The 27103-nt window shown below is 35.9% G+C and overlaps 1 protein-coding gene across 3 annotated transcripts in view; it reads right to left on the reverse strand.

The window, feature by feature from the left end:
* NAV3 (neuron navigator 3) overlaps positions 1 to 27103 on the reverse strand; it is a 273171-nt gene that overhangs the window by 140589 nt on the left and 105479 nt on the right. For all 3 annotated transcript variants that reach the window (XM_051631165.1, XM_051631157.1, XM_051631149.1), the window contains exons 4-7: positions 26576 to 26648; positions 22849 to 23026; positions 7124 to 7192; positions 4320 to 4459 (exon numbers count right to left, since the gene is read on the reverse strand). In XM_051631165.1, the coding sequence (XP_051487125.1) occupies positions 4320 to 4459; positions 7124 to 7192; positions 22849 to 23026; positions 26576 to 26648 (460 nt within the window). The remainder of the gene's footprint in view (positions 1 to 4319; positions 4460 to 7123; positions 7193 to 22848; positions 23027 to 26575; positions 26649 to 27103) is intronic.

Genomic DNA, 27103 nt, shown 5'->3' on the forward strand with positions numbered 1-27103 from the left:
GCATTTACTCTTTCATCAACAGCTTGTTCTACTACACACACAGCAAAAAAATCACAGGTCCCTGGAACCACTGGTACTTATTTGATTCCTATATAACAAACCATAAAGAGCATCAAAAAGTTACAGAGTACCTTAACTTGCCTTTAATCTTCAATTTAAACTGTATCCTTAATGTTACCCCAAAGAATGTGGACTGCACACTCTCAAGAAATATTGAGTCTGTCTCTGTGTCTAAAGACGTGGAATAAAAAGATTTATCCCCTCCACAGCCCAAATGCATTACTTGAAGCTGAACATTATGCACTCCTTTCTGCACACTCAGTGAGGACTTAGATTTAGCTGTTACATGAAATCTGTCCCCACCTTGTGGTGATTTTTGTGTGGAGTGAATCCAACCTGTGACAAGGATTTTATATTTTTATAAACTAAATTTTATGAGAGTCTTCTGTTTATGGCCTAATTCCCTTATTGCTGAAATGCATAACCAGTTTGTGCTGAAAACAATTTTGAATGCTGCTTGAGAGCTCTGTGCTGCTGAGCTCAGCCCAGCCTGCTCTGGGAAAGCAGAGCAGTAACACTCCTACGTGTTCAGTGCAAAAAGAGATATTTCTACCAGAACTCAGCAAGACCATGATGACTGAATGGACATTTTCAAGTCCACTTTTCATAGACTGTCACAAATAAAGGACAGGTGAGGGGTTAAATTCGGGCCCAATATATAATCGACCTCCTCTCTCTCCTTGTCTATAACCTTTGCTGTGTTCTGTACTGTTGGAGAAGATAGGACCTTTGTGACAAGAGGTCTCCCCTTGCAGTATAATTAGGTATTGATAATCTAGATATTCTGTAGCAGGCAGGTGCCCAGATTAGAGTATCCAATTTCAGTCACTCACAATTAAAAAGGTTAGTAGAAAATGGAAGAGCTGCAAGGGATTGTTATGAGGATCTTTGGAGCAATAGGAGGTTATCTGGTGAGATTAAAATAATTCAACTTGTCCAGCTGTCCTTTTCCAGCTGTCCATGAGAAAGTAGCTACCCCTTATCAGCACAGGAGAATAGCACAAGCGACAATTGCCAAAATGCTGGCACCAGAGGAAACATAGGCAATTTAGCTCTACTGTACATACTGACCACAGCTTAATGACAATTTGCATCATTAGACAATGGAGTTCCAGGACAGAGTTTCTCAGAGTTGGTATGGGCAAAATAAACAAATACTGTAGAAACTGATTTAGGACAATACTTTAAAAAACACTTTACATTAAATTATAATGAAAAGCAGGGGATTTAACTCCATGACACAGAGACCCTTATCAGTGTTCAGAATGTTTCTAAGCTCTAAAGTGTAAATACTTGTTTATAAAATTTGACTTGAATTATAAATTATTTTTTGCTGGACTCAAAACACCCTGGGTGTCCATGTTATAAAAATGTGAATAATTGCTTTATTCAAATAGTTTCATTTTCATAGTTCTATTATCAACTTAATTTTATTAAGTCAGAAGTAGATACCTATGATGTGACCTGGAAAATACGTGTTCTTTGAAACGTAAGCTGCAAAGTCCAGAAAAAACAAACAAACAAACAAACCCATCTCACTAAGGCTCCACAGACGAGTTTCAATTTATGGCATGTTTATTGTTTTTGTGCATCCTGTGTTCTTGACTTAACTGCAGCTACACAGTTACCTGTGTCACACACAGCAATGGGTTGGGTCTGGGCGTGAAAAATGGGCTGTACTCAACAAAGAGCAAATCTGTGTTCCCTCAGGGGAGCAAGGTTTCTTCCTATGTGAACTACTCCCTAAGCAACATTCAAAGGAGATAAGATTAATGACATACTAAATAATGAAATACTAAATAAAAGACCCATATTAACTCCTATTTTGAATCACCTTCAGGTCTCCTTTAACTCTGTGACTATATAACCATTCCCCACTGTGACTGAGCTGGAAACCCTGTTATGTGGGAACGGATTTCAAGCATTACAGATAACTGGATTAAAAAAAAACCCTTATGCTGTGTCTCCTTCTCAGGTCTCCTTATAGCACGTACAGGCAGGTGTACAGCAGAGAAAAATGTACCAGAATTGGTCTGCCCTTGAAGAGGTCTGGAGGTCCCAAACTCTAACGACTACTTAGCTAGCAAAAGTCATCTCTTTTTCTGCTTCAGTTAATGCAGCACTATTGCAGAATTACAAGCTATTTATATTTACTGTATGATCTATGTCTCAGAAATTAGAGTATATGGACTGTATATGCAGTCAGTGGAAGCTGTTAACATTATCTTGCTCCAAGCATCTGCACCAAAAGCAAAGTTTGAAATATAAGGTTTATTATGTGTGCCACACTGTAAGGAAAAGTCAGGTTTTCAGTGTATAGTGACACTTATTTTTTAAAGAGGTGTTTGTTGTTATGACTATTACTATTGTGAGGATTAAAGTTTGTTTCTAACAAATTCTTCAAAAAAACTCAAGTCACAGAACATCCTCAAATACTTCTACAAAAATATAAAAAGGCTATTTGGACATTTCATTGCAAAATTTAAACATTAGCCACTATAGTAGTTAAATTTAAAATATAGTAGGGTTCAGCTGCTTTTCCCTTTAGCCAAAAAAGTAGCATGGTGAATTCAAATACAGGTTCTCATGTGTTCTTTCAGGGTATTATAAAGAATATAACTTAGCTATCCTTGTACTCACAACAGTCATGTTAACTTCTGCTTTATAGTCTAAAACAAACGTATATTTGTTTTAGAAACTCATGTAAAACCCATGTTCTTCCTTCCACTCTGTTGGTTTGAAATAAAGAAAAAAGAGCAAACAAGTATACCAAATATAGTACTCCGTAGTTATGCAACATTATATATTCTATATCCTGTAAAATAAATTGAATGATTATACACAAAGCTACCCTTTATCCTCTTGCAATTGGTGACTTCAGTAAAAATCGCATCAAGGTTCTCATTCTCTGCTGTAAAGAAATGGGAAAATAAAGAAATCCATCATGCAAAAAGCCACATAAATGTGCAATGCAATGCAAACCTTAGCAGTCAAATGAGAGTTTCCAAGTAAGAAGCTAAGAATAGTAATTTCTACTAGCATGTCTTACCTTCAATCATTTCACTCTCACATATTTCTGTTGCAAACTTACGTCAACATTATGAAACAATTCTAAAACTTAAACTGCAGTACATACCTTCACTCAAGCAGCCACATCTCCTACTTCATAACTTCACTATTGTATTTGTGAACTATACAGTGTCTACTTAGTTTTCACTCTGACCTCTTTCTAGTTTTAGCCTGGATGTCTTGCCATAAAAAAGTCCGTAATAAAATAAATCCCACTATAGAACTATCTAAAACATTCAACCCTGATAGTAGAAGTAAAGAAATAACTATTGAAAGGATGGTTTTATATCTTCAGATACAGCTAGGGGCAAAGAGTGTTCATCAGAATTTTGTAAAAAAATCTGGATAGCTGCCTGTTGCTTGGATGAAGAACATTCACTGCATACTTGTTCCTCCCACAGACCCCAAGGATGCAAACGGGTACTATGTATATTGTATCATTTTCAACTGTATTCTAACCCTGAGATATGAATAAAATGCTGTTCATTACACAAAGGGAAGAAGAAGGGGGGGAAGGAACTGGATTAGTTACACAACTCAGAAAGCTGCATTTTTACATTATTTCTGAGATAAAGCCTGAAGAGCCACATTTTCCAGGAAAAAAAGTGTCAGGGTGGGAGAAAAGGAAGAACCCAGGGAACTCTGTTTCCATAATGGAAGTTTGTATTTAAAGAAGGCAATAAAACTTTAACACTGCATTCAAATCCCTGCAAAATTTAATTACATTTGACTTAATTTCTAATCCTCTATTGAGACTTACACTAGGTAAGGAATAGACTCACATAATATTCTGATGCAAATATAATATTCTGATTCTTCTCCATTAGAGGCTAGGATGCAAAGTACCCTGAAATTTATGGCAGTCTTCCTTTGCGTATGAGTAGACTGGAATATGGACCAAGATTACAGGCATCCAACACAGATTTATTTTTACTTGAGAAAAAATTACCCAGTGATATTTCCATCAAAGAGGGATAAGATACAACATCTGGAAAGTTTTCACTTCTGAGCTTTAATCCCAAGTCAACTACAAGTCAGAGCCCTATCTCCATAGGTCTTCCTTACCAAGTTTAGATGCTACATTTCCTTCTTTGATCCTTGTGGATGGCTTCTTTTGGTGAGTTGTTTTTTTTCTTTTCTTTTCTGTTGCATGTTATGTGGAGTAAGCTTGCTAACTTGTAATCACTTACCTTTTTCATTTCCATTTGCATATTGTGGAGGCTTGTTTTTGTCAATGCTGTTAAAGCTCTGGCTTCTCCGATTTAAATTAGAAGCTCCCTGGACTTTGGTACTGCTGCCTGCAGCTGGCACCCTTGAGGGTCCTGGAAGCCTGGAATGGTATAGTTAGAAATCAGTTCATTTTATGTAATACACCTTATAGAGGAGCCAGTATGCAAATATCAGAAGTTAAAACTAACAACTGAAAACAATTATTTCAGGTAAGCAACAATGAACAGGAGGATTCAAATTAGTTAGACTGCACAAGTGGGGAAAAAAAAAGCTTATCCTTAGGCACACAAAACGGAAAAAGATGTCTAGAGTCACAAGACACATAAGAAGATGCTTTGCATTTACCATTAATATTGCTAAAACAGATTCACCCTAACGAACCACTAAAGTGCAATAACTTTAATTTCTGTCTGTCACTTTTGAAGAGGAAATGTTACAGAAGTTTATTAGAAAGCACAACAATACAGTTGACAAATATTTTCATCTCTCACTCTAGTAAATGTTTCACAGCTGTGTTTAGCAGAAAAGCTGGCCTTTTAGTTTTTGGTTATTCTTCAGAGGGCTATTGACTAAAGCACTTCCACCTTATAATTTTAAATGAAAAGTATTGAAAATACATATTTTAGCTAGATGCTACAGATACAGGTACACTTTTTAGAGAGAAGTGTATAATGTAGCCTATACAGTTCATTTGTTAGTTTGTACTGCCACCATCTGAACCTTATTGTGTGGCTATGCTAAGGAAAAAATCATAGACTGTTGTCTCTGGCTTCTGTAAACCTGTATCTTTTTTCTGGCTGAATCTCTTCTCTGATGTCAGATGCTTTAATACATGCTTACTTCAAAATTTCTGCAGCATCTTTGTGGGTATCCCCACTCCTTTCCAGTTTTGTTATCTGATAGACAAAATGAAATGCTTGAATCAGCGAGAGTCTTTTGTCATAGGAGAACATCTCTCTTCTCTTTCTTACTTATTGGAACGATTTGATTATTTTAATACTGGCAACGCAAATTATACCAGAGTTAATGAATTCTCTTAGTTTCATTGTATTACAAAAGAGCAGCATCAGAATAGAGAAAAAAAACACATACTACAATGAATTACAAAATGTTAGATTTCTTCCAAGCTATTTTTATTTTTTTTTAATATAGTGGTATAACAGAAATGTTCAAATAATTTAATTTTCATTAGCAGACATATGTAAACAGCTCCATGTTCTTTTTCTTTACCAATTTATGCCTCAGAAAGCATCAGTTACTTTTTATGGCTCACTCTGGCCTCCAGCCTGCCCTGCTAGTCTCCATGCTGAGCCCAGAGCAGACTGTCTCTGCTCTGCAGCTGTACACACGCTAACCTTTACCGTGACCCATGAATTCGAGTGATCTTCTGTTCCCTGAAGAACGCACTAAAACAAACTTAAAAATCCATTTGCTCCTTCTCATTACCCTAATTTGACAGCCAGTTAGAGCCCTGAGATCATTTGTCAAAGGTAATGAAAAAAACAATGAGAAGGTATGTGCAACTCTGGAAACTCATCTGTTCTGTTCAAATATAAAATAGTTCTGCATATATTCTGCATGCCAGAATTTGAGAACTTGCCACGGTAAGCACATTATGCATGAGGTCATCTGCTCTACACACTTTCCAGTTTACCTCATTTGCTGTCTTTTTTAATTGAATTCAGGTTTAAAATTGCTCTTGCAGAATCATGTTAAGCAGCTAAGGAAATGCAAAGAGGAGAATAACAAGGGACAAGTCACATACCTCTGAACAGCCTTCGGAAACACTGCCACAGATTTAGAGTATTAGACAATAAGACTGTTAACCTCGACATGTTGAATATGGACAAGACAGGAGCATCAGCAAAAAGGAAAACTGAAGACCTATAAATGCAGGTGCAAAGCAACTGGACCGTGGTATAGCTCATTCCAAGCTATCACCAGCAACTGAAATTGTTAGTGCACTATACTGCAGAATGCAATCTTTATTGTAGATTATGCAATTTAGAGTTCATTGTTCTCACCAATGAACACTACAGCAAAGGTATAATTAATGAACACATTAATTATCCCCCATAAAAGAAAAGAAAAAAAAAAAACTAGAACCAAGATTAAGCTTTAGATCTCTTTTTCTGTCTTCTGCAATCTGGCTTGTAGATTTTAGTGCTCATGGAAGTAATAAACTGAAAACACTGAGGAAATCTGAAACACGCCAGCTTCTACACACAGCTCTGTCAAATCCGCTGCCAAAACAAAGCATCTAATTAGTAGGGACTGTGTGCAGGCTACTCTTGATGGAGCAGAAGTCCTGAAAGTGGTTCTTTTTTCCCCTCTATTTTGCTTCTGCATGAACTTGGCTCTGTAAACTCAACTTCTCAAGTGGATTTGTTACACGCAAAACATCCAGTGGGAATTGGTATGGACTCTCAAACTTTTTTTCACTCATATCTAAAGTAAGGATTTGAACCAGAGAGTAGAGAGCACTAAAATCACCAACTAATCCTTCATATCCAATATTTCACATGCAAGATACAAAGATGCAGGATACATAACAACCAGAAAGATTACTTATATACAGTACAAATCATCTCCTTCCAGTCCATACAAGGCTTTCCCGTGGCAAAGCTTGTTATTGCAAAGCTTGCACACATAACATAAATACATATTTTTTAACATCTGCTTATGTCCAAAGGATAGAATATCAGTGGCCATATACTTGCTTGAGTATCACTAACAAGCAATAAATTAGAGATATTTAACTGACCTAGAAGTCTTTTTTTGACTGGTTGCAATTCCACTGTGATTAGACTGAGTTGCATATCTGGCTGTGAGACTGCATGAGAAGAAACAGAGAAATTGAATTAAAGAATTTCTTTGAACATGTATAGAAAGAACACACTTATCAGCAAACTATGAGTTAATGAATGCAAATTGAACATGGATAGAAAACACAAATTTACTGGCAAAAATATGAAATAATGCAAACAGGCAGAATTTTATGAGATGCGATGCACAGATTATGAAATAATTGATATTGTTATAACCCATTTGCTAGAAATAATCCTAGGAATAGAAAATGTGAGTAAAGTTCCAGTGACTGAAGTCTGGCTCTATTCACACGGAGTGAACCCCAAAACTTTGTGTCCTTTTTTTTCCCCCATCCACAAAAAGTGCTAATCACAAATATACAGCCACTACTTTCTCCAGCAACCTGACTGGGTTCACAGTCTGGCAGTTAGGAATGAATTTGCTATACCAGATCCCGTGTGGACTCAGAAATATTCCTGCTAAAGAAAGGTGACCCTCCTGACAGTAAAGCTACATGGAAGAAGCATCCAATCATCATTTTCATTACTGTTACAGCAGCACAGGTCATGTTTTTGATGCATGACCTAGGCAATGAACCACAGGCTTCATCAGGAAAGCCCAGACTCACTGTTAAATTCCTCACGAAAATACATCTTTGTCTATTAAGGCATCTGAGAAGTGTTTCTGCAACAGAAGATACTCTGTGCTACAGGGCCAAGAGAAGTGCATTCATCTTGATGCCAATTAATATGTCATTACTACATAGCAAATTTTTTCTTCTGTTTCATTCGATATTTGCATAGAGGATATAACAAAAGTATGGCCAAGATAAGGCCTCCTTGCCAGGTAATTTCAGTTACTGTGAACAGGTGCACCCTTTGGAATCCACAGAGCCTGAGGGTATAGACAGGTACCTAAGCCAGGTGCAATCACAATTGCAAATTCCTTGCATTATTAAGTAAGTCACAGAGAACTGAGAAGCAGAAACTCTGATAGGCACAGATTGCTTTTGTCTTTCACAGCTCTGCATCTTCCAGTAACTCTTCTGAGTAGCAACCAAAATCCCAATGCTTTGGTCCCAGCTTTATAGACTGGCAGCACTTAGAAGAAACCCCTGATGGTATTAAGTCTACCAGAACAGTGTTAAGCAATTTCTGCTAGCGCACTGAAGCAGATAGCCTGAGCCTAGAACAGAGGAGAGAAGCCCACAAGGGAGGAAGGTCTTGCCATACTGGCACAGAAGTTCTGAAGGAGGGCAACAGGAAGGCACAAACCAAGGGACAATGTGAGACTTCAATGGGATGCATGATTATTGTTAATTTACCAAATTAAACCCCAATGAAAGGTTCAGCATTGTCTCTGTGCCTGCCAATTACATATGGCACATGTGCATACGATGAGATTAAAAACCAGGCAATACTTCGGTCTTAAGAAGGCAAAAAGGAATCATTCAATACACAAAAGCAGCATTCAATTCTCTGCCATTTATCTTCACAGTAATTCTGACAAAGTGCTTTTTGATATGACCATAACTTCTGTGGGAATTATAATAAATTATAATAGTAGAATAGTAATTACAATTTATATATTTTAATCTATCTGGTAAATAGTATATTAAATTACAGCTATCTTTCATAATAATGTCTGGACTTATGATGCAAATGTGACATAAGATGTTTTGCTGAAGTTGTTAAATTTGTGCCTAGCCCAATAGTCCACCTTTTGATAAGATCTTCCCCTCATGGTTTTTTTCAACATACTTAAAATGAAGGAATCTAGAAATGCTTATCTCCATTGACTAAACTAAGAAGTTGGTCAGAAATATGGTATGTCAAAGAAAACCTTAATGCAGTTATGTTGTAAAAGGTAAAATGATGCATGATACAATCAACACAGACAGTGAGCTGGAAAAATAGAGTGAATAGGATGCATTGCCATAGTGTATTGTAGCCTTCTAGCTCAAACAATACCATTCCAAAGTAAGTGGATGATCGAATAACTTAATAGCAGTGACACGGCCAAGTTGTTGATACATTAGCCCACAGACAGATGGCATTTTTTATTTTTTTTTTCTCCTTTTTAGTAGCAATAAATACATGAAACACCTATCTGCAAATGCTTGCTAGAATGCTTTTATTCCACACCTATTACTTGGGACTTCATCCACTAGCAAATTAATGAATTGTCAGCTTATAGACTGTTTTCAAACTTTCCAGATGGGCTTGAAAGGCATTGATGGATATGTCAACGTCAGTAAAGTATCATTTGCACTGTCACTGGGTAAATTTATTTTCCAAAGTAATGTGACAAATTAGAAAGAAAAAGAGAACATTAACAGCTCATAAACCAGGTGCATCAAGTTCCTAATGACTTTTGGTTTTCCTTAAAAGTTAGCACTGGATATGCTGGAACCATTAAAGTTTCGCACAGATGCCTGTTTTCCAACTGCAGGCTCCACTATTACAGATGTAAACTGCAACACGGCTGAAGTCGATCCAGTCTTCTAAACACATAAACAAATATTTACCTGCTGCCCTTTATCTTACCAAGTAATTGTTTGTGGGTGATATCTGGCAGTCAGAAAATTCTGTTTTGCTTAAAACAGTATTTTTTTATGTTTCTAGATCCACACGGAAGTTTACTAAACATGTGCCTCTATTAAAGTAGCACAGTAGAAGTTTAACACTACAGTATTTAGGACAGGGAGGATTTAATTGTCAGACATTTGGAAAGAGGGATTTTCAAGGCTTCTAGTTCTCAGCCATCTGTTTCCAAGACCCCTTCCTCTGCCATAATACTCCCACCCTTCCTTGACATGGTCACAGCTTTGACTCCTCAGAGGAGCCACAGCAGCTGCCTGCAAAGCCCAGCCAGGTTGCACTGGCAGGAATGGGACACACAAACTAAGGAGGAGACCAACTCTGACTACTGAGCCAGCAGGAAACCCTGCTGCTTCTGGAACTACAGACCTGCCTTGCAGTCCTCAGGGCCATCACAGCACTGGACCTGGGCCAGGAACAGTCCTTCTGGCCTCTGGCATTATGCTGAATTCTCCTGTTTCACCTAATGCTTAGAGGAAGAGAAGGCAGATGCTCCTGGTCAAGCAAATCAAAGAGGTAAGATGGTATACACTCATCTCATCCCAAATACTTAGGAATAATCAAGACTCTGCAAACTGGATTCCAGGTAGAAATCTAGGCCCCATATTTTCTCTTGCAAACCCGGGAAACTCTAGTCAACCTATCAGATATGATACCGGTTAATTTCTGTCACTGCTCCCTTGATTAAATTTCATGAGAAAATGGAATAAACATGTTGAGACTACCCAGAAAGGCAGTTCAGCACAGAGGTAGTTGGGGCAGTATTGAGAAGGAAGGTACAGAGATCCTAGAGATTGTACTGACTCTGAGGACCGGATGGGGAATACCACAGCTGTTCTACAGCTACACTGGTTGCAGGAACCAGGGCTCTGTTGTGACATATGGTCTTGCAGAACAGTCAGTTCTGCTGGGGAGCTATGCACCATGTTCCATCAAGATGGGGAATTGATGGAGGGAGGGCATGCAGTTGCAGAAAGGGTAAAGGGATTAAGAAATGGTTCTAAAAGGTGCAGGGGAATCTAGGAAGCCAATATAAGCTACAGTACTAAAGGTTCTTAAATGCCCCCCCACTGCAAACGAAGTGAAACACTCAACTCAAATGGGCAAATAAGAATAAAGATGAAAAGCAAACCCAAGTGACAGCTCAACACTGAACTAAACTGCCAGAAAGTCTGTCTTGCTGCTATACAACTAGCATGGTATATTTAGAAAAAAAGCAGCTCTTTGAAAGTTTGTGTACCATATCAATCTGAAGGATGGAGCTCCTATAAACCTGGATACAGAGCATGAATCAAGCTGAAAATCACAGTATCACAAAATAGTCATTGCTGGAAAGAGATCACCGAGTCCATCACAAAAAAAGGTGAAACAACAACACACACAACAAAACCCCAAACATACGCAAACACCATCAAATAACACCCACGTAAAAACCCCTACAATCTCAGCCACTAGAGCATGCCCTGAAGTTCCACATCTACACATTTCTGGAATACCTCCAAGGATGGTGACTTAACCACCTCCCTGGGCAGGCTATTCCAGTGTGTGACCACTCTTTCAGTAAAGAAATTCTTCCTAAGTAAAGAAATTGTTCCTAAATATTTTAATCTCCTTCTTCAAAAAGTAACCCATGCTGTGTCACCCTGAATATTGTCTCCTTCTTATTAACCATCTTTCAAAAGATCAAAAGGATCACATTACACCACACTGTCTTTTTCCTATATGTTAAGGTTTACATGGTGGTTCTAAAATGCCAGCAATGTTATCTGTTAAAATTAGACAAAAGGCAAAGGGGTTTGTAGTATGCTAGCTTACTGGCATACTTGACTTTTAATATACTGCTGATCTTACAAAGTGCATTTGTGTCACTAAGGTGATTGCACTTCAGAACTGTTTGAGACTTTTCTACTAGAATGATTCCCTTATAACAAAAGTAGATTAAAAGTAATGAAACGTAAATGGAAATTTTTCCCCAGAACATCTTGATTGTGCTGAAAACATTTTTTATTTATTTATTTGTTGAACAAACTTCTTGGTTGCATACTTCTCACCAGCCTGCCTGGTAAACAGCACGAGAGAGAATATTCTAAGATTCTACAACTCCACGTTCCAAGCCTGCCTGGAGAGCTGCCACAGGAAACAAAAGTTTCTAGGCCCCTCACCATACCAAAAAGTCTGGGCAGCTAAACCATCTCTCATTCCTCAAATGAACAGTCAAGGAAGATTGAGGAGGAACCCAAAAAAACCTGAATTTTCCCATAAGCAATATTTTTCAGACATTTCTTTTGCCTTTTTAGCCCAGTCTTAGTGAAGTAATATATGCTTATATCTACAGATGTTACAGGTCTTTTCCAGCCTGACTGATTCCATGTTTATATATACATATATATGTAAATATGTATTTTTATAAATTTTATAGATGTGTTTTATAGCTATTTTTATATTTTTTATTTCATATATATACATATATATTTATCTAACACAGAAACACACATTTGTTTTTTCATTCACAAGAGGAAATGTCTATGGCTCAGGCAGTTCTAGCTCATACCATGTCACCTGTTCTGTATCAGGGGGACATTTCTCCTTTCTCCTCTTTGAACTTCTGGCATCTTATACAAGAACTCTGTCTAAAACTGATTCAGGCTTGGAGGCAGAAGTAAAATTGTGTTTTGAATGTTTTCCCATTGTTCATAGTTTATAAACCAAAACTCTGATAGCCCAGTTTTGCATCAACATTTATGTTCTTGCAAAACACAGTGACTTGTAGTAAGAACGATCTACCACAGTGACCATACCTTCCCACCCTGGTCCCAGTATTTGTATTATAGGTACTTTGTGGAATTTAATGAAAGAATATACAAAACAACCACCTTAAAAAAACCCAAAAAATATAACAACAATGCAACAAATGTGCTCCTTAACTACTGTGCTTAACCTGACGTGTAAATCACTGTAAACAAAATACACAGTCTTTCAAAAAACATTATCTTTCTGAACAAATCAGCCAAGTGAATAACAGCAGGCTGTCAGAAGTAGCACTATAACCTCAGGGATCAATCATACCCTTTTATGACCTTATTCCCATATATTTATGATCTTGCACTAGAACAAAATTACCTCAGATGATCTGCACAATAATGTATGCCACTATTCATATACAGGTTGATACACAGGGTCACAGGTTGATAGAATAAGACTGTAACAAAGTTTTCTCCTAGAGGGAATGAAAAAGGGGGTGCTAGAAAGCCTGAGACTGTCACTTTTTCAAATCAACACTCATTGTCTTTTGAACCCTTTCATAGTTTTCCAGAGAACCCACACTGATCAACATATCCTAAGATATAGTTGTAATTGCTATAAACCTGCATCAAACAATTAACACACAGTATGGCTGCTTGTATTTAAGGTATTAAAGTACATTTGTGTCCATTTTGTTAGGTTTCCCTATTGACACTACACAACACAAATAAATTACAGTACCTCCTACCAACATTCCAGCTATGTTCCCATAAGCATTTTCAAAAATGCAGCTCAAAACTCAAAGACATGTATAAATGATTTTCCTAAGCTGCTAATTTATCTCTTCTAAGTGTAATGAATTTTAAATATAATGAAAGCTCTTTTTTTTAATTTCTATTTTAATCCATTCTCCATGGGCACTAATTGCTACAAACAGCACTGCCTGTGCTTCTTTGGAAGTGTGTGAATTTGTAATTATTTTTTGTCTAAGAAGAGACAAAGTTATCTTCTCTTCCACAGCTGCAAAGTGTACTGTTATAAACATACAACTGTGACTTAAATGAATGCAAGAATGCAAGGAAAAGGCTGAGTCACACATTGCTATCAAGGGATCTATCAAGAAATAAACAGTAATAAGGATAGAGTATTTTGCTTCAGAATAGGTAAGAAAATTAATCATAGGTAAAAAGAAAGAATGAAGACTGCAACAGTTCACTATGGCTACCCTGGAACATTACATTTATGTTCTACTTGCTAAATATATAAAATTAAAGAAATCTTAAGACATCAGAATATAATAGATGGGAGACCTGAGAAAGGAAAAAATGCTTGGACACAATTCAATCCAAATTTATTTTTAGAGAATGAGAAGAATTAATGAATCTCTATGGAGAGTGGGAGTAAAGCAACAAAGAATGGTTGAAGGGCAGATAAGCATATTGCAAAGCTTCTGTTCCTTTGAAAGGAAATATGTAAAAGGTTGGATTAAAATGCTGCAATGGTGAATGGAATATTCTCTGTCAAATTCTACATGATCTGAATTAGCAGCAGTGAAAATTATGGCCAAAGTTCATCAAAATTGAAATATAAAAACCCATGAGTGGCAAAGGAGAAAGGTGAAAGACAATATCTGAAATGGTCAGGATTAAAACTGTCAGTAAACTGAATTAAAACATTATTTTGAAAACTGTATAAACAGACAAGGAGAAAGAATGACAGCTGTATTTTGAGATGCTACCAGAACAAGAGGCGGAGAAAGAAGTATCCTCCTTGAGCATATGCCAGGGGTAATTTATACATAGAAAAACTCAGTGTAACTACATGTCACAGGCTCCTAAAGAAATTTTCAGACAAACATCAGGTACTTTGCAGAAAGAAAGGACTGCAGAACATACTAAATAATACACAAGGGCAAGTACCAACCAGTAAAGGACAGGTGTTTCAGCATCCAGTTCACAGAATTATGTAAGAAGGTAATAGATATAAGCAGTTTCTGAGATGATGGTAGTAAAATGTTTAAATAAGAGATGAAATATTAAAACAAAAATCTTAAAATCTATTGAGATACTCTCAAATGCTGTATAATTTATGCTTTTATGTTTTCTATCTAGTATGTACTATATTATCTTATAGCTATAGAAAATACTTTGTTTTAGAAATTGAAGGTCCACTTTGAAAGCTGTTTTTTTCCCCCTATGTTAAGCTTAACAAATGTTATTACTTCTTTCTTATCTTAGAAAAACTGGGATGTGAGTGAGAAGTATGTAAAAAATTGATTGTTCTGCCTTTTCTGTATGAAGGTTATTAGAAAGGTTAGTCATTTGCCATCATCAAAAAGTAACCTTTTTGTGTACAGCAATTTCTAAGTCTCTCAAAGAAACAGAAGTATGTGTGATGAAATTTAATAGAGCTGATGCCATCTTTCCATGCTGTTTCAAAATATAGCCACTAAGGTGAATTAATGGAAGAAAAATGAAAATAATTGATAATGAAACTTTGGAAGTAATATTAATATGTAGCAGGTTATCGAGGTGTTTTTTTTACATATTGCTCTGTCAATATAACATAGCTCTAGCCTAGAAAACTCCTGAAACTGCAGTAATTCCCAGCGTATAAAAACAGGTACATCAAATGTGTAAATTAATTTCATAGTTCTGTGAGGTAAGCAAATGGTACGTGCAAGAAGAGCCAGTTTTCTTGATGACTTATAAAGTGCTTATCACAGGAACAAATCTCTAATTTATGCAACTCACACCTATTAAATATCTTCCATTTGCTTAGGTACAGAGTTAACTGATTGAATTGATATGCAGAGATACTATGACTTGTTACTTGGACTATGACTAGTTGCTTGCATTATGACTAGTTACTTGGACTTGAGGACAATGAAGATGAAAGAGTTCCTTTTGTTCAGAACCCTGAGGACTGTAATGACTGCACCATTGAGAAGCAGAACAAAATGAGCCCAAAGCTGATTTTCAAGATAGAAAGATAGCTCATTTAAAGTAAAATTAAATCTCTAAGATCTGTTTGAAGGTTGGCTGCTGCAGATCCTGTAGCAATCACATTAAGCAATTCATTCTATATCATCTCCCCAATGCATAAAAATACATCAGATTAGGCTAACAGCAGTTTGTTTGCTTAGACCCTTACTAGAAAGTAGAGAAGACAAACAAGAAATAAACCTTATCCTAATTTTTCTTTCTTTGCAGTCATTAAATAATGATTCTGTAGTGGGAAAAGCAGGAACTACCTACTTGTTTCCTTCATGAAAATCAAGCGATTAGCAACAGCAAGAGCTAAGGACAGCAAAGAGACTTGGTTCATTACTTTCCTTTCCATGAACCAAGGCAGGCACACAACCTTACACATTCCATTTTTTGAGCTATGTCACTGCAATGTATTTCGTGCTGATTGTTAAGGTTATATTTTAAGCCTCAAGAACAGTGCAACAAAGGCCGTTTTCTAAATTGAGAGTAGCGTAACCAAGATTGGTGTGTGGATTGCCAGTATTCTGGCATGGATCTATTTAAATTCATAATCATAACCACTACATTTGCATTAATATATTTCATACAGCATAAGCTGTGTGTCCAATATGCTTCATTTTTTCCTTAGTACTTCTGAGCAGGAGGCAACATGAAACCCAGTTCATCACAGTAGTTATATATGCAACTGCCTATCGAAATCAGCTACCTAACTTTGTTTATATGCCTAGGAAAACCAGGGTGCTCTTTTAATATAACAAATTTAACAAAATCCATCTGGACCTCAAGCTGTGCTCATCATTCCTGTACGTGATAAAATAGTTTGTCCGTCTCAGGGAATTTTGCTGACAGCTTACTGAAACCAGTTACTGCCTAATTCATAAATGAGACAGAACTTCTTTCATCCACATGTGTTTCCTCTTAGTATCTGGGTGGTTGAAAGATCATCACTGCAGAAAGTTTAGATGTATTGCTGTGATAATGGAATCCACTAGCAAAGCGAAGCATAAAAATATAATGTAACCATTGTTGTCATCTCTCTGTACTGACAGATATAAATAAGGCCACCAGCACTGTATTATTTTAACTACATCTCAAAGCAGCAACAGTCATAATGAAAGAGCGAAGTGCCTACCTCAGATTTTGAAGTATTCAATTCCTACATTTAGTCATGAAAGAATACAGGAAATTTTAGGATAAAAAGAAATCAGAAATCACATCTAAAGCCAGTGTCTCCCTTAAGTTACCATTTATTATTTATCATACATTTTCACACTAAATTTCTATATAATTTTAAGTGATTTTGTGCTTAGTGATAGGAAACTATAATCCCCAATAAATAAAGCAGATTCTTTGCAATGAAAATTCACTTACCATAAATCCTGGCTCAAATCAGGACAACATTTAATTTAAAATATTGCTGTTGGCCCTAGGATTAGATAGGCCAATGATACTCTTTTACATCCATAAACTTGCTCCTCTTCTGTGAGCACAATTTTCAAAATTCTGAGCTTGTTTATGGACAGATTACATGGAATCAGAAATGTTAAAGTGTTGACACACTCACCAACTTTAGATAACTTTGTTAGGAGCCTGCTGTAGAAATTTCATTATTCCCCTATGCTAACTTCACAGCAAAGGGAGAGAGGATCCACCAGAAATCAGTTTAATTACATTCCTAATCTGTGTTGTCTTCTGTAGGAGACACTGATTACAAAGTCATCCAAGGACAACTAGCCTGCCACTTCTACACAAACCTAATCCTGCCAGTCTCATGATATTTGGATTTTAACCTTCCCCTGGGGCTTCTGTTTGTTTAACATATAAAAACAACCTGGCTAAGAACCTTGAGAGTCCTAATAACATTTTTTGGTGCCTGTTTCACAGAATCACAGAATCTTAGGGGTTGGAAGGGATCTCAAAAGATCATCTAGTCCAACCCCCCTGGCAGAGCAGGATCACCTAGAGCACATCACACAGGAACGTGTCCAGGCGTGTTTTGAATGTCTCCAGAGAAGAAGACTCCACAACCTCTCTGGGCAGCCTGTTCCAGTGCTCTGTCACTCTCACAGTAAAGAAGTTTTTTGTGATGTTAACGTGGAACTTCCTATGTTCCAGTTTGCACCCATTGCCCCTTGTCCTATCACTGGACATTACTGAGAAAAGCCTGGCTCTGTCCTGCTGACACTTGCCCTTAACTTATTTGTAAACATTGATGAGGTTGCCCCTCAGTCTCCTCTTCTCCAAGATAAAGAGGCCCATCTCCCTTAGCCTTTCCTCATAAGTGAGATGTTCCACTCCCTTAATCATTTTTCTGGCTCTGTGCTGGACCCTCTCAAGCAGTTCCCTGTCCTTCTTGAACTGAGGGGCCCAGAACTGGACACAATATTCCACATGCAGCCTCATCACGGCAGAATAGAGGGGGAGGAGAACCTCTCTGGACCTACTAACCACACTCTTTCTAATACACCCAAGGATGCCATTGGCCTTCCTGGCTACAAGGGCACATGGCTGGCTCATGGTCATCCTCCTGTCCACCAGGACCCCCTGGACCCTTTCTCCTACACTGCTCTCCAGCAGGTCAGCCCCCAACCTGTACTGGCACATGGGGTTGTTCTTCTCCAGATGCAAGACTCTACACTTGCTCTTGTTGAATTTCATCAAGTTTCTCCCCGCCCAACTCTCCAGCCTGTCCAGGTCTCGCTGAATGGCAGCACAGCCTTCTGGTGTGTCAGCCACTCCTCCCAGTTTAGTGTCATCAGCAAACTTGCTGAGGGCACACTCTGTTCCGTCATCCAGGTTGTTGATGAAAACATTGAAGAACACCGGTCCCAGTACCGACCCCTGAAGGATTCCACTAGTCACAAACCTCCAACTAGAATTTGTCCCATTGACCACAACTCTCTGACTTCTTCCTTTCAACTGGTTCACGATCCACCTCAATACCTGATCATCTAGACCACACTTCCTCAGTATGGCTACAAGGATGCTGTGGGAGACCATGTAAAGACCGTTTCAGCTTTTGTTGACAAAGGTCCCGAACCCTCCTTCTTTCAGGTTGGTACTAAAGCAGGTTGGTTTCAATGGAAGTATGTGGAATGGAATCAGACCCAGTAATGATCACAAATATTGATCATTATTATAGACACCATAATCTGGAAATCAGGATGACAGTACCATCATTGTCAGCATCATCATCACCATCATCAGGACCACCTTCTCAAATTAGAAGGGTGACACACTAGCCCTGCACATACAATGACAAAACTTTGTTTTCACCAGAGCCTGGATGCTACCATTGCTGTATCCGGACCATCTTCTATGTGACTTCTCAGAGGTATTTCTATCTCCCTGTGTATAATCTGTATTTCTCTCTGAAACAGTAGACAGCATAACCTTTTCATACTAATTTAATAGAGCACATAAGACTTTTTACCTCCTAGGAAATAAAGTTGAAGTTGAGAAATATACTTACTATACTTCAGGGGGAAGAAATGAAGAAGATAATTTTCCCAATGGAATAATCTAACCTAAAGTGACTTCAACTACAAAGGTATATTCTTATAGACTTACATTATAACATGAAATGTGATTGCTCACTGGACATTTTAAATAAGTACAAAGTTTATAAAAAGCGCTCACTTTTTTCAGTATATATGCTTTGGATTTGCTTGCATGTCTGCACACTTACAAACAGGTACATACCAAACACGTCATGGTATATAGTGTCTCAGAATGACAGGTTTTTTGTCAAGCATCTAACATAGTTGAAATATATGAGTCTTCAAGAAAAATAAAATGCTACAAGTATCAGAGCATAATTTTCACAATACACTTCACCATTTACTGAAATTAGTTTTGAAGACTTTTGTCATTACTGAATAAAGATGAATATGCCATTCATCTGTTTGCTACTATATTCATTATCTGATTTCTGCCTAATAGAATGATGATTTTTCCTGTTCCTCTCAAAAATCTCAAAGAACAATTTCTAAGTAATAAACGACTGCAGACTAAATTAATGGAAAATAATCTGTCCTGTGTGCTTGCCAAATAATTTTCCCTGCATATTCACCATGTATTTGCTGCCTTAAGGTTTCTACTCATCAACAATTTTCAGAGGATGAAGTGTTAGAAGACAGAAAGCATTAAGAATTTAAAAAGCATATTCAGAACTACAACAGGATAATAATAAGAGGCATAGCTGCATGAAAAAACCTACAATAAAAAATTGCCTTAAGCATTAACATCCTCTATGATAGGATAAAATAGCTCTCTTTATCACCAGTACTTTAGAAAAAAAAAAAAAAAAAGAAAGAAATTGCTGTTATTGTAAACAGTAAGATTATCTATTACTGAATTAATAATTTCACATGGAAAATGAGAAGAATGTGACATTTTTGTACATTTTAGATTTTATCACTTTTCAATACTCTTTGTTTAATGAAAGAGGAAGTTTTAAGTATGAAACTGCTTTCTGGCAAAAATACCTAAAAGTCTCAAGTGTCCCATGGAGAAGCTATATGAATTCCTTAGGACCTTTTAGATCATGTACTCCTGCCCTGTAAATCAGTTGGTTATTTTGGTTCCTTCTGTAATTAATACTGAGACAGTTGCCATGAAAACAATAATATCATAGAAATCTGTCTACTCTTGGGAGTCATGTAAGCTCTCTGTCCACATTCCTGAGAGCAAAAAAAGCAGGCAGGAGGAATTTCATCACAGGCATATTTTATTTTCTTAACTTCATATTTTGTCTTCTTTCTAAATAGGATCTTTTGTTTCCTCATTAACAGCTCAAAATCAAAAAGTTTTTTGACAAATTATTTTGAGTTATTGTCAAAAATATTTGCTTTGATGGGAAAAAATATTAATTAAATTAAATTAAATTAAATGACTGGTATGAGAAGAAGGGTTACTAAGTCCACCACATAGAGTTCCCATCTATTTGTGGAAAGCCTGTTTTTCAAGTGTACTAATTTTTTTAAAAGGGAACATATTATTTTATGCTAATTACCTAATATTACTTCAGAACAGTGATGAAAAAGCCATTTAGTATTAAAAAATATTCCGTATTTGTTTGTTTCTAGGTCCTGGAGCTCCTGTTTTGCTAGCAGCTCAGAATTCTGGACATATCTGTAGCAGAAGGTCTTTCATACAGAGGAAAGGTTTTACAAGTAGGGATCTTTCTTTATTCTTAATGCCCCTACTGCAAAACATATGGATAGAGAAAAAAATATTATTTGAGAAAGGACAGAAGTTTATGGTGATAAACACTGAATTTCTGTATATGTGAAAGCAAGCAGAATAATTCTTGCTTCCAGTTTATAGATAGGAAATTAAAAAGATGGTTTCAATCTTGGTGTAATAATTTCTTACATAGAAACATTTTGCAGCTGAAACATAGCTACAGATAGAAATTTAATCAAAGAATGAAATTATTTTAGACTCCCGGCATTAAAGTAGAAGGCCTAAAGCACACCAATGGAAGTAAAAATCTTGTTAAATGAGCCTGAGATGTCACTTTATGAAGGCATGAATGCTGGAATTCTGGACATGGAATCATTGCTTTTATTCTTAATGAAGTATATTTAAACATAGCAAAGTAGAAGAGGACAAACAGGCACTGATGGACCATGAAATCTTGGGGAACTACAATGAAAAGAAAGCTTTATAAAAAAATTAATCCCTTCTTTGCCTTCCATTCCTGAGCAGATAAAGGCCTAGTGTGCAATCACTGTCATCCAAATACACAACTGCTTTGCTTAAAACTCTTTTGGACAAAGAGAATGTCTTGTGAAAGTACTGATGTATAATGGAACACGGTAACTATTTTTTTTATTAAAAATCCACCAAGGCTAAATCAAAAAACAGGAAATGCTTCTGTTATTTTATAAACAAAAAACAATAACGAAAGGTATTTACATGAAGCTGGGTAAACCCTTAATTCCACTGGTTAAAGAAGTGAAAACTTGTAGACCTACATTCAAAACATCTTTCTTATAATAGGAAAAAATATTTAATTTCTGAATAGCAAGATGTTATTGCCTCTTATGCAGTATTTTATATCCTTCAGAAAACAGAAAATCAACTTCAGAAAATGTTGAGAGTGGTCAGATTCTTCTAGGATCATACCATAATTCGCTAGATTATTTTAAAAGTAAAATGCCACACATAAAACATTTAAAGACATTATTTTTCAGTAGCGAAGAAAAAAAATGCATTTCACATTGTAATGCTCAATATAAATGCTTGATTTTTGTATAAAATGAGGTTGCTAAAATGCCATCACCAGCATTTTCCTATACACATACTTTTACAACTTTACTAGTTTCAAAACAAAGATTTCTATTAAGCTGAACTGTGCAAAGTTTTCTCAGCTGAAGAAGAAATATATTTATTATAAACATGGAAGTGTAATTTAGGTATGAATGAACTCAAGAACCAAAATTTCATTATTGTACTCTGAAACCTTTAATCCATCCTAGATCACCGATTTATCACATTCTAGACATACAATTGTTCACTAAGTATGCAATGTATTTTAAACAAATCAAGTATTAAACCCATCAGAGCAATATATAAAACTCTTATTCAAGAACTACACTTTACATAGTCCTACATATCAGTTACTTTATTTAACTTCTCCAATAAAGTTGCCAATACTCTTTCAATTTAAATAGATATTTGTATTTAAAACTGATTCGTTTGCCATGGCCAGTAAGCAACTACCTTTTAAAATATGCTTTCAGCTTCATTCTGAAAATGTAATTCAACAATTAAGGATTCTGCTCCATGCTTTGCTTTCCTAAAAGTAAATCATAAACCAACCACTTAAAAGAAACAACTAGATTAAGACCATTCCTCCTCCCTTGCAAAAAAACATTCAAATAGAATTAGATACTAAAAAACAGAACTCGTGGGGATGCAAGAACAAACAAATGAAATTATTAATTATGCCTTTTCCCCATGTATTCTGCTAATCTTTTCAAATTGTTTGTTTACATGTGGAACTGGAAAACATTAAAATAACACTCATGGTGTGCTGACTATCTCTTATTAGGCAAAGCACAGTAAAACTAGTAGTAAAGTGAAAGAATGCCTAAAAATTAATTAGAATTGGAACTAAATTTAATTGGGAATGCTTTCTGCTCTCCCTCTAGCTTTACCTTCAAGACATAAAAGTTTAATACTGAACAAACACTTAAGATACTGTTTTCCTATATCCATTGAAAATATAGTTAAAAAAAGGAAAAAGTCAGTCTTTGAAGTCTTTTTCTGCAAAACCTTGTATTTTTCAAACAGACAAATAAAAAGTTTTTGCGCTTGAGAAAATTAACTTCTTAACCTACCTCGACTGCATATCTTGGTGCGTTTTGGACTGGCTGCTTTCAGCTGGAGGTGAAGGGACTTGCTGTTGTAGCTCCACCAAAGACTGGTAGTACTGTTGCTGATGATGTTGCTGCTGTTTATACCGAGATAAACTGAAAAACAGCCCTAAAATGGCTTTCAAATTTCCATTCCTTATTTCTATTTAAAAAAATAATAAAAAAAAAAAAGAAAGAGAACTGAAAACACTGTGGTTTTAGACCGGTTTTACAACAGTTTTACACTGAAACAACTCTGTACATACCTATAGCTATACATGTTTATGCCTTTAAGTCTTAATTTAGCCGTAATATCAGGGACATGTTAGGTATCACTGATACTTTACTGTTCTTTATAATCTTTGCTTGCTTATGTGTCACTGTTACAACACATATATACATAATGTCCTCATGTTGAGTTACATGTGCATGGTCCTAAAGAGAAATACACCAAGCCTTAAGGAATAGACATGACCTCAAATGAGTATTTCTGCCTACAGTATAAATATTCTCAGTGAGCAGAGGGTTATTCATAAAAATCTTATTTTTTTCAGGCGTTAGGTACACTCTTCTTCTACCTTATGGCTTTAAAAATTACCCTTCTTGCATTTTGAGCGAATTCTTCAAACACTGTGAATAAACAGTGATTTCCAGAAAAACTGGAAAGAGGAGATGATATCAGTCTTGTGGGCAAGGACATACCCATTCACAACAATTTGCAAGGAACATGAGAGAAGAAGATTAATGGGAACAAAACTCCCACATTAAAAAAGGTGACCAGAAGGATCATGATTACATCTTTGAACTTTCCAACTAAATTATTTTCCATCTTTCTATTTTACACTGCTGTTACTGATTAATGAAGACCTCAAAACTACAGCTTTCACATGAGCCTAAAATAGATACCCTTATGAAATTCTGGTGAGCCACAGTAACATCCTCATGTCTCCCATTCCTTTCTTAGTCTTTTCCAGCCTGAGCAGAAGGGTTTAAAAGGATAATGTTATTCTTTGCTCAAAAGGATCTCTGTGTCAAAAAAGAAGCCTCAGGAGGTTTTATTGAAATTATCTGCAGCTCTTAGGTCTGTTCATAACCTCATTATTAATTTTACTTGGCACTGAACTTTTGCTGAAAGGTTTTCATTAGGCCTATGGACTCGTAGCCTAACATGCTAATCTGCAATATTTCTGCCTTCCCTGCAAATCTAAATACTGAGCTGTATGCACTACACAGCATTTCCTAAGTAATTTTAAAAGCACAATTTATAAACAATAACTGTCATATTCATGCCCTTAAAACCATATTAATTGTCTTTCAATAGGAGTAAGTGAAACGTCTGTACATACACTAACACACCAGTAAACACTGGAACCTCTTTGCCCTTAAAACGTTCAAAAACAAACACAATCCTGGACATCAGAATATACTTGGCAAAATAGAAATATGTTCCAAATATCCATACTTTCTCATTCTCCCTGTGAAGATACTGCAGGATCTTTGACTCCCCATAAGATCACCAGGCTTACACAGAACTTTCTCAGAATGAGAAAGCTTTTTAAGCAACAATGACTTTTGCAGTTGATGTTGGTTTCAAGGAAGATCCTTGTGTAGGAACACAGAGAACTTATACTTAAAATTAGCTTAAAAAAAACCCAACAAAATTACACATCCCTCTTTCAGCTGCTCTAATTCTAAATTATTTTATATACTTGATATTTGTTTATTTATTATAATGATTTTGCATGACTTAATGCTCAGAAAAATAACTCTTTGTTTGCAAAATCACACTCATAATTTTTGTCTTAAAATTCTTCTCCTTTTCTGTTAAACTTTTTTTTTTTCTATGTCCAAAGAATAACACTATCAGTTTTGAACTTTTCTTTCCTCCTTTTAAATGAGTCAAAGCTGGTTGATTTCCCTTAAAGACAAAAAAAACTCCAAAACTTCTCATATCTACTAAGCACATGCCAGGAAGAGAAGTGGATTGCTTTTCTTTGTAGCAACTGGCTTGTTGTTTATTATTTGGGTTCTCTAGTACAGATTCAGCAGTCAAGATCTGAAAATTACTTTTCTCTAGACCTCCTTGCTCAAGTGTCATAATGAGGTCCTTCTAAAGGTCATGGTTTGTTGTCCTAGAATAAATTAATAAATGACCCAGTAGTAACACTATATATTTACCAAATCCTATGACAAGAAACAGCCTTATAGTTTCTAAACTTAATTGATTTTAAAGATAAATATGCTGACAAAAGTCTCTGAAGGCAACGTGACAATTTAATTATTTTTTAAAATTCCTTTTTTTCTCAATTTCTTCTCCTTAAGAGAAATGGTAATATTCAGGATTGTACATGCTAAAATGGTATCTTTACAAAAATCATAGAATCACACTTCTGTGATACTCTGAGCTAATATAATTACAAACGTATTAGCAGACTTAGACCAGATTCATGACCAATTGTAAACAGCAAAACTAGTTTTAAACTTACTTCAGAAATCAAGGTCTGTCTTATTAAAATTCCATTTAACACTATGTAGTGTTACTGCTTTTAGTAGTATTTAAACTTAATGCTACGTATTTGAAGCTTATATCCATTAAAAATTATTTTCCAAAGCCAAACAAAGGTATGAATAAGGGGATTATTGCGGAATGCCCTCAGATTTGGATTTAACAAAATAGAGAAAAAAAGTGTCATAAGCATGTCATGGTATCAAACAATGAATAGTATTATCATTAAATAAATTCATTTTATTCACACATTTGATTGTCATTTCACATGCAAGTAAAAATAGGCTGCACAAAAAAAATAAGTTCAAAACAGCTTATAGATGAACAATAATTTATAAATGTTCAGTGTTCTCATGCATCAGCGTATTCATGGTATTTACAAGGGTTCTTCTCAATCAGATAAGGAGCTTTCCATATATAGACAATTAAAGTTAGTAGATAGTATATATAGTAGCCATGTTACATTTCTGCTAAGGTGGAAGTCAAAGGGATTTTGAAGGTGCACAGAACCTTGCAGAACTACTTAACTATTTACAGGACAAACACTTGTACAAATTTTATTAATTTACAAGATAAAGTATTCACCTGACTTAAGTTTATATTAATAAGACAAATATTACATAGTAATTACAACAATTGGTATTTTAATAGTTTTGATTTAACATATTTATTAACTCAGTTATAACTGTATTAGGCAGTCACTTGAGGTCACTTATGCTGCACAAGACCATTCACTCTTTCTTTTAATTCATTACATCAAAGAAATACAATCATTTTTAGACTCATCCTGACAGCATTACTACTAATAATAAATGTGCTTAAACAGACATTCTACCCTGGGTTTACTTTACTAAGCAAGATTCTAATTATTTTTATTTTTGTTTTGAATCTACTATGTAACCAAGTTTAAAAGTATGCTTGGAAAACCCTGTACCTATCTAATACTGTGAAGATAACATAAAAAGATAAACACTATTGGAAAAAATCTTATTTTAAAGCATGGTGTCAGGCTTCATGCACATTTCAATTTCTTTTGTTCAATTTCAAGGGAAAATTAAAAGGAAATCTAAATTTCTCTCCATTTGCTATCACTAACCAATATCTGTATGCTCTTCAAGACAGTTTGTGCAAATAATGGTATTGAAAAATTAAATTTTGAGAAAAAAAAAAATCCTGTTACTTGTTCTGATAAGCAGTTTCTCTTACCTTCTGCAGAAAGACCTTGGACATTTACGCCTCTGGCTGCCAGAAAGCTAAGGCAGACATCAACATTCTCAATCTGCAATACGAACAGAAATAACAAGCAGCATAAGACTACTTGACAAAATGTAGAAATGCAGGGGGAAAAAAAAAAGGAAAAAAAAAAAAAGAAACAGCTTAGGAATGAATACTTTACATTCATCACATACTGCAGCTCTTTACCAAAGTTTAACAAGAATGATTACTGCTAATTGGGGAACTGATATAAAGCTTTCATTGTCCACTTTGGTGCTTAAAAACAATTCATAAATGCCCAATCCAGAATGGCATGCTGGCAAATCAGCAATCCACCTACTTAACATAAAACTGGATTTCATACACTACAAACAAGCAGCAATGAAAGCATCCATAGAGGATTAGTCACAAAGTATATGGCTGGAGATACGGGTGACTGAGTTAACTAAAAACTGTAAGCAAAAACCTCCAACAAATGTGTTAGAAAAGATATTTCCTTGGGCTGATGTAGAATTCTGT

Source organism: Apus apus, chromosome 1 (genome assembly GCF_020740795.1).
Source record: "Apus apus isolate bApuApu2 chromosome 1, bApuApu2.pri.cur, whole genome shotgun sequence".
NCBI lineage: Eukaryota > Metazoa > Chordata > Aves > Apodiformes > Apodidae > Apus > Apus apus.